General features: G+C 34.1%; 1 protein-coding gene across 6 annotated transcripts in view; it reads left to right on the top strand.

Annotated features, from left to right (window-relative positions):
* Nucleotides 1-13,227, top strand: part of RPS6KA5 (ribosomal protein S6 kinase A5) — a 201,727-nt gene that overhangs the window by 149,501 nt on the left and 38,999 nt on the right. For 5 of the 6 annotated variants that reach the window (XM_007472595.3, XM_007472594.3, XM_016427265.2 and 2 more), the window contains 4 exons: nucleotides 189-314; nucleotides 697-830; nucleotides 1,896-1,989; nucleotides 6,644-6,814. In XM_007472595.3, the coding sequence (XP_007472657.1) occupies nucleotides 189-314; nucleotides 697-830; nucleotides 1,896-1,989; nucleotides 6,644-6,814 (525 nt within the window). The remainder of the gene's footprint in view (nucleotides 1-188; nucleotides 315-696; nucleotides 831-1,895; nucleotides 1,990-6,643; nucleotides 6,815-13,227) is intronic. The other variant, XM_056810522.1, reaches the window with a different exon arrangement.

Genomic DNA, 13,227 nt, shown 5'->3' on the forward strand with positions numbered 1-13,227 from the left:
TCTAGAAAGCATCTAACTTCCTTTTTATTGAAACAAAGATGTATCTTAAACCTTAAAATAATATCTACCCATCCTTGTTTTTTCTTCCTTCAAATTTCCATAGTTCTAGCAGTTAACCTAAAATTAATTCTTTCAGTTTGTAAAATCTAAACCTTTTATCTTTTTTTTTAACTTTTCTCCACCCCCAGGGATATTCTTTTGTAGCTCCTTCTATCTTATTTAAGCGCAATGCAGCTGTCATAGATCCTCTTCAGTTTCACATGGGAATTGAACGTCCAGGAGTGACAAATGTTGCCAGGAGTGCAATGATGAAGGTAGTAATATATTTGTGCTTTGCATGAATTCTGATAGTAATGTATTTGTGCTTTGCAAGAATTCTGATGTGAATATTTTAACTGTAAATATTTGTCTCTTAAGAGTCCTGTGATATATTAAAGTTATAATATGAGAAAAAATACTATGAAGCCATTAGATTTATGTTTTGTTGTAGAGAACTGTTCTCTGCAGTTGGTATAAGCTTCAAAAAACAGCTTAATAGGATTACATAATTTAAACAAATTGTAAGAAAATAAAAGTAAAATCCATTGTTGAACTTTGTTTTTAATGAATGTCAAATATTAATCAATATTTTAAGATTGTCTTACCTTTAAATAGTATATATGTTATTTAAGTTAAACATTGTTGACTTATTTCCAGGACTCTCCATTTTACCAGCACTATGACCTAGATCTTAAAGACAAGCCCCTGGGAGAAGGAAGTTTTTCAATTTGTCGAAAATGCTTACACAGAAAAAGCAACCAAGAATATGCAGTCAAAATAATAAGCAAAAGGTATGCATGTTTTTGAAAGTATTTTTGTGCTTTTGTTCCCATACCATTTGATTTATTTTATAAATGAAGTTGTTCATAGATCAAACTTTTTTTTGGTTCATAATAATATACACTTATTTAGTACTTTACATCTCAATTTAACATACATTATTTCATTTCTCACAATAGCCCTGTGAGAATCAGCTTGTCCATGTATCATTATTCTAATTTTACAGATGATGGAAACTAAGACTCGAGGTTAAGCAGCTTACCCACAGTTATACAGCTCATAAGTGGATGAGTCACTATTTTAACACAGTTCTTTTAATTACATATCTAGTACTTTTCCACTATGGCATGCTGTCTCAAAACAATCGTTTGTATTATCTATTATGCTTTATGTCTTCATAGGCAGCATGCATCCTTAACCTGCATTTTTAATAGAAAGGTTCTTTGCTTCTGACAGGGACATTTAACTGATGTGGTTTTATGAAGAGTTATTAATAATCAGATTTCTTCAGGGTTTTTTAGACACTTTTTGGTCATATATAGTTACTTTTTCCTAGAAATTAGTCTAGCATTGCCAGAATATATTGATTTGCTTTGTTTAACTGTATTTCCTTGCAAGGGAGGGTTCTCTGGGGGAATTCAATGGGGGGAGAGTCATTGGAGCATGACAGCAATATTTTTTAAATCATCAAAAATAACTTTCCAAAAATAAAAAAGATATTAGTTTAACAAGGATTATTATTAGGGCTAGAAAATAGATGTGTTTGTTTTTGCTAAATGATTATTATAACTGATGTGATTGTACTATATAATGCTATTACCAAATTATGAGACAGGGAGTCTTATCATTTGACTTTCTTATTTTGGGCACAGATAGTGATTTTCTCCAAAATAAATGGATAATTTTCCAAATGATTTCTAAAAGTCATTGCTTTTACAGGAATTTTGTTCTTCTTCCCTGACACTGATTTTAAGTTCTTGGTACACATTAAATAAAAACAAAATTAGATTTAGGGTAGTATTGAATTGGAAATATGCTTGAAAAGATTGGTACAATCTGGCTACTTCATTTTACAGAATGGAAGCCAACACTCAGAAAGAAATAACAGCTTTGAAACTCTGTGAAGGACACCCCAATATAGTGAAGTTGTATGAAGTTTATCATGATCAGGTATTTCACTGCTAAACATAAACATTATTGTTTCTTTGCCTACCATTAACTAATTGACAGGATGGTTTGATTAAAAGCATATACCATTTATCCTAATAGAAACATGTCCTAATATTAAACCACATTTTGATCTTTTATCTTATGTACTTTTAAAGACTCCAAAATAAATGGATTTAGGGGGTATCTCTACTTTATTTTTCCATTATCCCTCCTTTTAGCTCTCAAAATGTTGAGAAGCATATTTCCTTGATTATGTAACTAACTTGCCTATAAGCATTTATTTTGTGTTTGGTCCATATTTTCTCTCTCTCTCTCTCTCTCTCTCTCTCTCTCTCTCTCTCTCTCTCTCTCTCTCTCTCTCTCTCTCTCTCTCTCTCTCTCTCTCTCTCTCTCTCTCTCTCTCTCTCTCCCCCTCTCCCCCCCCCCTCTGTTGATTCCTTTAGTCCTAAGGAAGTAACTTTAACAAAAAATTGGTTACTTCAGATATTAACACTAAATAATGATACATTCAAATAGTGAACCTTGATGGTAATTTATTTTTAATTTGGAAGAGTACCATTGGCAAAAATGAAAACATGTAGCTAGCTCATTTGGCAGTCTTTTATGCCTTTAATACCATTTTTAGTGATGTACAATCATGATAAAAAAGAAATTTCACATGCCATTGGAGCAACACCTACTGTCTTCCCAAACATCTTTATATCAGGTTCATTTTCCTGTCCAAACTAGGTATGTGGTTATGTGCAATTACATATCAAATGGATGAAAACCTTTAATAAATAAAATCATCTTCTAGCATAGTGCCTAGTTTGTACAATAGTAACTTGATAAATGTTTATTGGAATGAATCAGATTTCACTCATTTGAAGGAAGGAAAGCTGATTGACCATGGTGCAAGTATTAAATGTTGATAGAATATGAACAATGCTATCACTACTACTAGCTACATTTTCTTTTTTGACGATTCAACTGCCTTAGCTATAAACCCAATTCCTAGGAAATCTCCCTACTCCAGCACTGAATAGAAGGTTACTTAGCAATCCTTTCTTTCCTAGGGACTCTTGAAACCTCATATCCCAGTTTCTTTAAGCAGAAAGTAAAGGAGATACCAAGCAACATAAACTTATTTTCTTATTTACCCTGCTCTAGATAGTAAGACCAGTTTAAATCAGAGACCAAATGCTATCTTCTTTTTTGCCTTTTCTCTCAGTTTTCTTGCTTATGGTTTTTCCACCAGGAATCATGACATTATTAACCCAGGACAAGCTCAATGTGATGCCCCGTTTCACTGAAATCTATAGTTAACTGACCAGAATAGAGGAATTGTAGTGAGGTCAGGAAGCAAATTGGTATGAGCAAGATGACAGTAAGATGAGCAGTTGCACTGCAATATAGTTAACCTGATGGAGAAAATAGTGTTTTGAAAACTCCAGGTGATTGCGACTGCATTTGGATCCAATGTCCCAATGTCTTTGTTCTCATCAAGGGTCAGAGAATTAGCTTAATTGAGGGCACTTGAGGTAGGGAGGAACTTATAACTCTGAAATAAAGTGCTCAGGGTCAGGGTCCATGCTGTGAGAACCAGGCTGAAGCTGCAGTAGCCAGAGGAAAAGGTGTGGCCAGTGGCAGTAACATCATTTTTCAGACTGTCCTCCTTTACCAGTTTCTATGACTGGCGTCTCCTTTCCTCCTTCCCTCCCTCTTGCTTATTCCCACTTTCAGATGTTGTTAATGTGCTGAATTATGAGTAGTACTGTATCTTCCTGTCCCCATATCACCACCCAAGATATCAAGGGGCATCTGAGACCTATTTCCAAATTTAAAAGTCAGAGGTAAGACTTCCCAACTAGAGTTCTAAAGTTCCTGAACATTAAAAAATCTCACATTAATCTCCAAGCAGGTGGCATCAGAGGGGTTTGGCCACTTACTGAAAGGTTGGCAGCAGATCTCAAGTACCAGGTTCCTAATGACTAGTTTATTTAGTCAAGTTATTATTTGTGTTTACATTAGTTTTATACATTTCTTTCTTTTTATACAGAGGAGCCAGTAAAACAAATTGTTTCTCATGTCCTATAACCTTTTATGTAGATGTGATATTCTTTCTATGTGAAGACTTTTTTAATCTGTTATCAGAAGGACTTGTGTTTAAAATTGTTTTCTTAGTTCCTTGAATGCAAGGATTATGTCATTCTGCTATTTATATCCCCAATACCTATTTCAGTATATAGGCACTTAAAAACTACTTGATTGATTGGTTTTCTGGTAATATTGGCCGATTTTCCCCCAGTCATCTTCTCATACCATCCATTTTTTGTAACCAGTAACAACAGTTATACGAGAGGTATGGCTTCAGACTATGAATGTGGAATAGTATTCCCCTTATGAAACCAACTGGCTTAAATGTGTATTAAATGTTTAACTTTGATCTTTTTCATCCTATGAAAAATTATTTCAAATTAGTGTGGCCTTTGATAGCTTGAGAATCAGACTCTAAGAGAGGTAATTCACTTTTATAACTTGTTCATTATGTTCTAGGATAGTGCACTTAATTTAACTGACTTTTCACTGTATTTTTTTTAATATCTAAAAAAGAAAACAAACTATTCAGATAATATTACAGTGAATCTCCACACAAATCCTTTTCTGATACCTCATCATGAAATGGAGGTGTCCTTTGGAGTCTCAGAGTCAGTGCTAGTAGAGTAGAAGGTCTGGAAGGTCCTACCAAGATGGGTTAGAAGATGGCCTACCAACAGATCATTTGTCCATCATTTTAGAATTAGATTTTTGGAGATTCTCATTGTTGGGATGGCAACAATTGGCAATTTTTTTCCACAGCAACTGTTGAAAACTGATTATCAAATTTTGTTGCGTTTTTATCCGCATAGTAGAGAAAATACCTACGCAGACAAAATCCTTGAATTATTGAAAAAGATAATGCAGTTGCACTTAGGCTTTTTAATTTGAATATTTAATCTTAGCTTTTTTCTAAACTTAAGAGTTCCTTAAGATTTAATTTTAAAACTGTAGTTTTTCAATAGCTCTATATTACTATTCTGTAACAAAAGACAAAAAGCTTATATAATTTATGAATGGAAAATTGTGATTAATCATGCTAAAGTATTAGTATCTAAACTTTCATGAATTTGGAATCAAAGGTAAGTATGGAAACATACAGTGTCACCTATAAGTTCCCATAATAATACATGGGCAACTTGATACATAGGTATTCACAGGAGTCCTGAACTGATTACTTAGACAACCCTGAAACCAGGTGATAGCATTTTTTTATACCTTTTGAACTTAAATCTGCCATCAAATAGATGTATCATGATTTCAGTAGGTAAAGGGAATCCAAAGTAATCTTAATCTTCATTGCTTTTAAGAACATACAGACCAGTCCATAGTGGTGTTTCTGCTTCATAATCAAAAGAAACTAGATTGAGAGGACTGAAGTAGTTCTTTCAGTATAGCAGAGATTCCTATCCTCTTTAATGCTTTTGACTACTTTGGGAGCCTAATGAAATCTATAGCCCTCATCTCAGAATGATTTTTTGTTCCTACATTCATAATTGAAGAAAATGCTAAATTTCAAAGAAAAGTAGAAATAGATATGTTATTTTTTCCTCAAAGTTCATAGGCCCCCTGAAGTCTCTCCAGAAATCCAAAGTTAAGAACCTGGGTCATCTAGAATTTCGAATTTATATTTAGAGAGGGATCTCAAAGATCATCTAGTACTGTTCTTTGTTGTACAGATGAGGAAATGGGTGCTGGGAAGTCACTGATCCACCAGCCTCTCTGAGTAGTTCATAGCAAAGCAAAGCTTTACATCCATGTCCTCAGGCTTGAATTCCAGCATCTTTCTTTCTTTAACCCTGTTAGATTACATGGAATTCCCAGAAAATCCTTAAGGAAAAATATGGAAATTTAACTGTGGTATTTTAGATTTTCATTTTTCACCCAAATGAAGTTCTAAAGAGCCATAATTTTCCTCTTTTTTCCTTTATTCTGTTACTTTTAACATGTTATTTTAACAAGGAGATTATGTATTTTGAAATATATACCATCAAAGGAGTTTGACCAAATATATGAAGAGGTAGCCGTAAGAGTCAGGAGGAGTTCAGTTCAAGTCCCATCTTTGACAGATACTGAATGTGTGACCCTGGAACAATCATTTAATATCTCAGTGACCCTGATGATGCTTTAATAAGATTATAAGTTGCAAAACAATTGCTAACCTGTATTGATACAACTTCCTCCCCCAGAATTTTCCTACACCAGTAAAATCACAGATCTGAACCAAAAAAAAAATTTTTTTTAATGTATCTTGAAACCCTATTTAGGGAAAATGAAGGACAATAGATGGGTGCTAAGTAGTACTTCTGAGAAGTTCTCCAGAAGACTAGATAGATCTTGTATGAATGATTGATGGAAAAACATTAATTCAAATAGCACAGATTGAAAACATGTAATAGAATCATGAACTGTATCAGCAGAAGATAAACTCTCACTGGTTAAACCTTTGACTCATCAAAGTGTAAAATACAATTGATAATGCTCATAATAAATGATCTGAAATGCTATAAAGACTATTAACACAGGCTTTTACTTACCAACATTAAGTATTCCACACACAATTGTATTTGTTTTCTAGCTTCACACATTTCTGGTGATGGAACTTCTGAACGGGGGAGAGCTGTTTGAACGAATTAAGAAAAAGAAACATTTCAGTGAGACTGAAGCCAGTTATATCATGCGGAAGCTTGTTTCAGCTGTAAGCCACATGCATGATGTGGGAGTGGTACATAGAGATCTGAAGCCTGAGGTATAGAATAGTATTATCTTAAATAGTATCATTGCTACTTAATCAATGGTTGTATCCTTTCTACTTCTAAGACATTCTTCTTAAATAGAAAAAAAAATCAACAACCTAAAAACATGCTTCTTGGATTTCTTTTTCTTTCTACTTTAATGTCAAAGGAAACGATCTTTTTTTGCCAGTTGATCATCTTGGCATTATACTTATATGGGTGAAAGATCTTTTATGGAATGAAGAGTTCATACAAAAGTTGTAAACTAAAATTAGATGTAGAAATTTTATAACAAAAAAATCAGAAAATATTGTCATATATACTATAGGAGGGAATTAATGATGTATTTTTAAAAGTGTTTTTAACATTTCTAATTTAGTTGTTGCTCTATGAATAGAAATGTAATAAGATATATTGCTAGTATCCAAAAATAAATAATTTCTTTAGTTTGTTATATGCATATTTTTAAATGCTACAGTGTTATAATTTATATTAACTGTGCTATCAATTCTTCAAATTTAGCAGCTTTTTTGTATATTTCTCATGTCGAGTGGCTCAGTCTCTCAAACAGATCTTTCTTAAATGGTAAAATTGTGAATTTTAAAACCACCTTTAGAAAATTAATGAGAAAAACAATAGTTTCACAATTTTTAATGAACCAATTATTCTTATATTATTATATAACTGATCATTTTGTTCTAATGGATCCCCATTAGGCTAGTATAAAATTGTATATTCCTCTCTCTAAAAACATATTATTATTTTAAATACTTATTGATTATTATATTCCCTAAGTAGCATTTAAAATAGTAATTTAATTGAGGCTTATTTCCAGGTAAGGCCATAAAAAAATATTTCTCTAGAAACAGAATTCATTCCTTTAATTTAAATAACTTTAATTTTAACACAGACATCTTTGGATTACCCAAATGTAGCTGATAAATATTTAAACTTTAGCTTTCAGTGGCTATAATTACTCATATACTTTTATTAATATTATAGGTAATTGCCTAAAAGGCCATCTTCCATATATCTTCAGCTCCCAAAACAACCTCTGTGCTTCTTTCATTGCAATTCTCACTTTCCTACTTGCCTCCCACTGAAAATATGGTTCTCTGTGTTAGAGATTAGTCATCTATTTTTAAATGTGAAAGCACACCGCTTAAATGTTTTCCTGATAGACAAGGAAGAAGCATAAATTGTTTTTAATTGGAATGTGTTGAACATACCGCTTTATGTCTATATAGAACCACACATTTTCACATATTTCATTTTTTAATGATTGACCATATATATGTATATGAGTATTTATATTCCCTAAAATTTGACCTCTGATCATATTTAATTAACAAAAAATATTAAACTCTTTTCATTTATCTAACTTGTAAAGATTTTCTTTTAATTTGAATTGAGCTTTATTCATGGCCTATTTTATACATTCTTAGGCAAGTTTCCAAAAATTTGTAGTCCAATTAGGTTTTGAAGTAATAAAAAAGCATGCGTTATTAGCTTTTTATAGAATGTATCACTTTGTGTTTTAAATGTTAGAATATATTCTTCTGAAACTAAAGTGTTTCTCCTACCTTTCCATTTGATTCAGTACTTCATTAAGATCAGAAATGTATACTTCTTTCAGTGGTCAATTATGAGGCATTCATTGCTGGTTTCCCATACAGGAAAAACCATTGCTGTTTTATGCAACACCATGCTTTAATGAGGTTCTATGTGTTTTAAAAATAATCATTTACTCATTTGGAATTCCAGAATTGGTTACTGATGCCAAACTTGGTTTCATATTTGTTGTGGAAAACATAGAAACTATAGTACTTGTTCTCACCACCTCTGACTGTACACATCCACAAACCCAATTGTTGATGTTATTTAGTCATTTTAAGTCATGTCTGACTCTTCGTGACCCCTTTTGGGGGTTTTCTTGACAAAGATACTGGAGATTTACCATTTCCTTCTCAGACTCATTTTACAAATGAGGAAACTAAGATAACCCTCAGTGAATTGCCCAAGGTCTCACAGCTAGAAAGTGTCTGAGGCCAGATTTAAACTCAGATCTTCCCGACTCCATGCCCAGCACACTGTTTTCACCCAGATTGCCACTAAAAAGCTATTAAATCTCTGCACTTTAGGCTTTTGGGAAAATAAGGAGGGGAGGGCTCTAATTATGAGTGTAAATGTTTAAAACAGGAAAGGATGGCATTAAAATTACTGAAATAAGAAAAATAGCCATTTGCCTCTAATGAATGAAACAAATTAGCATTTATTAATCTCCTACTGTGTGCTAAGCACTGTACTAGGCACTTTAATCCTGTCTTTTGAGCAGTAGTTTTAGGGATATCATAGTTCATTCATAATACAGAATAATTTTAGTTCTTCCTTTAAAACATCACCAATATCTTTTCATTTCCATTTTAATAAAAGATCATTAGCCTGTTCTTTCCCTCCAAACCTCTCTCCCCCCCCCCCTCTTTTCGGCGATTACACTACATTTTGACTTGACTAAAATGTACTGTGAAGCTTCTTCAGAACTTTGAAGAATCCCACTTGTTTCTTTTTCAGCTTTTAGTAGATGATGTTCTTAATTATGGTGAATTATAGTGCATGTAATCATAGAAGATTTGAGATCACAGCTAGATTTGAATATTGTAAAATCTAATATGTTTAAAAACTTTGTAATGAATAGTTTAACTCTCTTTTATTTCTGCATTATTCCTCTTGATATTAGGAAGAAATTTGTAACAAATTTATTTAATGACAAATGAGCTATTTTTTATTATAGTCTCTTTCTATTTCCTACCTACTTTCTTGCTAGACCTATGCTCATTTCCCTGTATTTAAAAAACAAACACCTTTTTGCTAAGCTTTTCTCTCCCTAATTGCTATCATCCTATATCTCTCCTGTATTTTTCTGCCAATCTCCTTTAAAAAACTGACTTCATTCTTTGCCAACAGTTCTTTGGCATATGACCTCATTGTCCAACTGAATCTCCTCTCCTGAAAGTTACCAGTGATTTCTTAATTGCCAAATCTGACAGCCTTTTCTTGGTCCTTATTCTTCTCAATCTCTGCTAAATTCACCCTTTCTTCCTGAGTACTCTTTCCTCTTGTAGTTCTTATGACATTACTCCAGTTCTTTGCCTCAAAGTTCTGCCCTGCACTCTCTTCCATTTTCTCTGTATACACTCTCACTTTGTGATCCCTTCATTTCCCATGAGTTCAATTATCATCTGTATCCATAATACTCCTGGATCAACAATCTCAAGACCAAATCGTTCTTCTTTTTAAAAAAAATTCTTTTTAAACCCATACCAACTTTCTTAGAATGAATACTGGTATCAGTCCCAAGGCAGAAGAGCACCAAGGGCTAGGCAATTTGGGTTAAGTAACTTGTCCAGGGTCACATGGTTATGAAATGTCTGAGGTCATATTTGAATCCAAGTCCTCCCATCTCCAGACCTGGCTCTCTATCTAATGAAACACCTAGCTGCCCCTCAAGTCTCTCTTCTGAACTCTCTATACCTATCACTACTTGCCTATTAAGTAATTAAAATTGGATGATCTACAGGCATCATGTCACTCAAACTTGTCTAAAACAGAACTCATTATCTTTAAAAAAAAAACAAAAAACCCTAACCCCTCTACTGAATTTTCATATTACTACCAAGGCTATCACAATCTTTTCAGTCATTCCATTTTACAGTCTTAAAATTGTCCCTCGACGCCTTACTCTCTCTTACTTTTCATATTCAGTCGCAAAGTCTTATTGCTTTTACTTTAACAGTATCTCAAATCTATTTCCCCTATCTCTATTGTCATAATCACCACTCTGGTTCAAACCTTCATCACCTCTCACCTACCTGCCCTCTTAATTGGACTCTCTGATTGGAGCCTTTCTCTTCTCCAGTAAATCTTCCACACCAAAATCATCTTCCTAAATCCCATTTCTGGCTAAATCATCCTCTCACTCTTAGCCCTCATATCCATACATATCCTCTGTAAATTCTAGTGGTAACCTCTAGACCCAAATATAAATTCCATTGGTATTTAAAGCTCTTTGTAACATTGCTCCATCCTACATTTTCCACCTTCTCACTTTACTTCTTTTCCATGTACTCTGCAATCCAGGCCTACTGGCCTATTTCCTGTTCCTTGAACTCTATACTTTGTTTCCTGTTTCTGAATCTTTGTACTAGCTGTCTCCCATATCTGGCAAGCTCTCCTTCCTCACCTCTAACTCTACCTCTTGGAATCTTTAGTTTCCTTCAAGAGTCAATTAAAAGGCTATCTTCTGCATAAGGCTTTTCTTGATCCCTCTGTTGCCAGTATTGTCTGAATAAGGTTACCTTGTAGCTGCTTTATACATGTTTTTAATATACCTAAATATGATTGTCTCTGCCCCTAGAACCCAAGTTCCTTGAGGTCAGAGATTGCCTCACCTTTGAATTTTGTAATCTCAGCACCTAAGACAGTGCCTGGCATGTAGTGAGTACTTAATAAAAGCTTGCCTTTTTAATTCTACTCATTACAGGAAATTATATTTCCCTTCAGAATTTGAAAAATAAGATAGAATATAACCAAATAGAATAGAATTTAAAAATAGGATAGAATATAAACCAAATGATATGGATAAAGTTGGGATAATTGTGATAAAATATGAAAAATATTGGAGTATATTGAGTCAAGGAGACCCAACTGGTTCATGGATCCTTGTTCATAATTATTATAGCACAGATTCAGCAATTGCCATAATAAACACAGCTTTCCATTCATAGAGGACAGAATAGTCAAAAGCAGAGATAGAAGGAATGATATACATGGAAATAACAAAAAGCCAATTTGACTGGATTGCACAATATGTTAAGGGAAGCAATATATAATAACACTGGGAAAGTAGATTGGAACCAGGTTACAAAGGGCTTTACAAGATAATCAGAAGCATATGATCCTAGAGGCAATAGGGGATTACTGGAGTTTATTGAGCAAAGGAGTGCCTACTTGTGCTTCAGAAATCTCACTGTGACAACTGTATGACATATGGTTTGGCAAGAAAAGAGACTTGAAGCAAGGGGGCCAATTTGGAAGTTATTGAAATAGTCTAGGTGATAGATGATGAAGACCCAAGCTAAGGTGGTGGTTGTATGAGAGAAAAAAAGGGCAAGGATGAAAAATATGTTTTGGAGGTGTAATCAGTTAATCAACAAACATTTATTAAGTAGTTACTATGTACCAAGCTCTGTACTAGGTACACTGGAGATACAAAGACAAAAGCAAAAGGGTCCTTGTTTGCAAGAGCTACTAGTCTAGCCATAGAAAGCAAAATATACATAAATAGGTATATACAAAATAAATACCGAATAATGGCCGGGGGGGGGGGGCCAGTACTTATAGCTTGTGGTAACAGGAAAGGATTCATGTTAAAAGGTGGTACCAGAACTGACTCTTAATGATGTCCAGGGAGGGATGACCAGGGAGGCATTACAGGTATATAGAACCAATTGCAAAGACAAAGATATGGGAGATGGAGTGCCAGGATATAGAAGAGTAAGAAGGCCAGTTTGGCCAAAACATTCTATACATGAAAGGGAATAGTACTTAATTTTTTGGCAAAATAAATTGATGCCAGTTTGAATAAAGTTTAAAATGTCAATGGAGTTTATATTTGATCCTAGAAATAATATGGGGTCACTGAAATTTATTGAGCATGAGGGTAACATGGTCATATCTGTGTGTGTGCTGAAACATAGATAGATAGGAAAGATTTTATAGAGAAAGAAATTATAAGAGTTGGCAATTGATTGGCTATGTGGTATGAGGAGCAAAGGATACCTTTGAGGTTGTGAACCTGGATGACAAGGGAGGGATGGTAATGCCCATAAGAAAAATCAAGAAATTCATAGGAATATTGGGTGTTGCTCAGCTTTAGACAATGTTTAGTTTAGACAAAAAAGGACAGATTCAAGTCTCTCCAAGCCACAGCACAGCGTGAGATCAGGAAAATGCAAAACCGATGGTGGAAAAAAAAGGCAGAAGAAATCCAGCACTTTGCTGACACAAAAAACTATAAACAATTTTTCAGCCCCCAAGACTGTCTATGAGCCATTAAAATCCGCCACCACCCCCTTGCTATCCTCTGATGGTGACACTCTCATAAAAGACAAAAAAGGCATCAGCAGCAGGTGGAAAGAACACTTCAGCCAGCTCTTCAACCTACCCTCCTCAGTCGACCAAAGGGCCCTTGACCAGATCCCCCCAAACCGCATCAACAAGCAACTTGACATCCCTCCTTCATTAGAAGAAATCCAAAAAGCCATTAAATAAATGAGTGCAGGCAAGGCAACTGGTAAAGACAGGATCCTAACCAAGGTGTACAAGGCCTTAAAGGGAAAGGCGCTTCAGGCATTCCATATAGTGCTGA

The sequence above is a fragment of the Monodelphis domestica genome, chromosome 1 (genome assembly GCF_027887165.1).
Source record: "Monodelphis domestica isolate mMonDom1 chromosome 1, mMonDom1.pri, whole genome shotgun sequence".
In the NCBI taxonomy this organism is placed as follows: Eukaryota; Metazoa; Chordata; class Mammalia; order Didelphimorphia; family Didelphidae; genus Monodelphis; species Monodelphis domestica.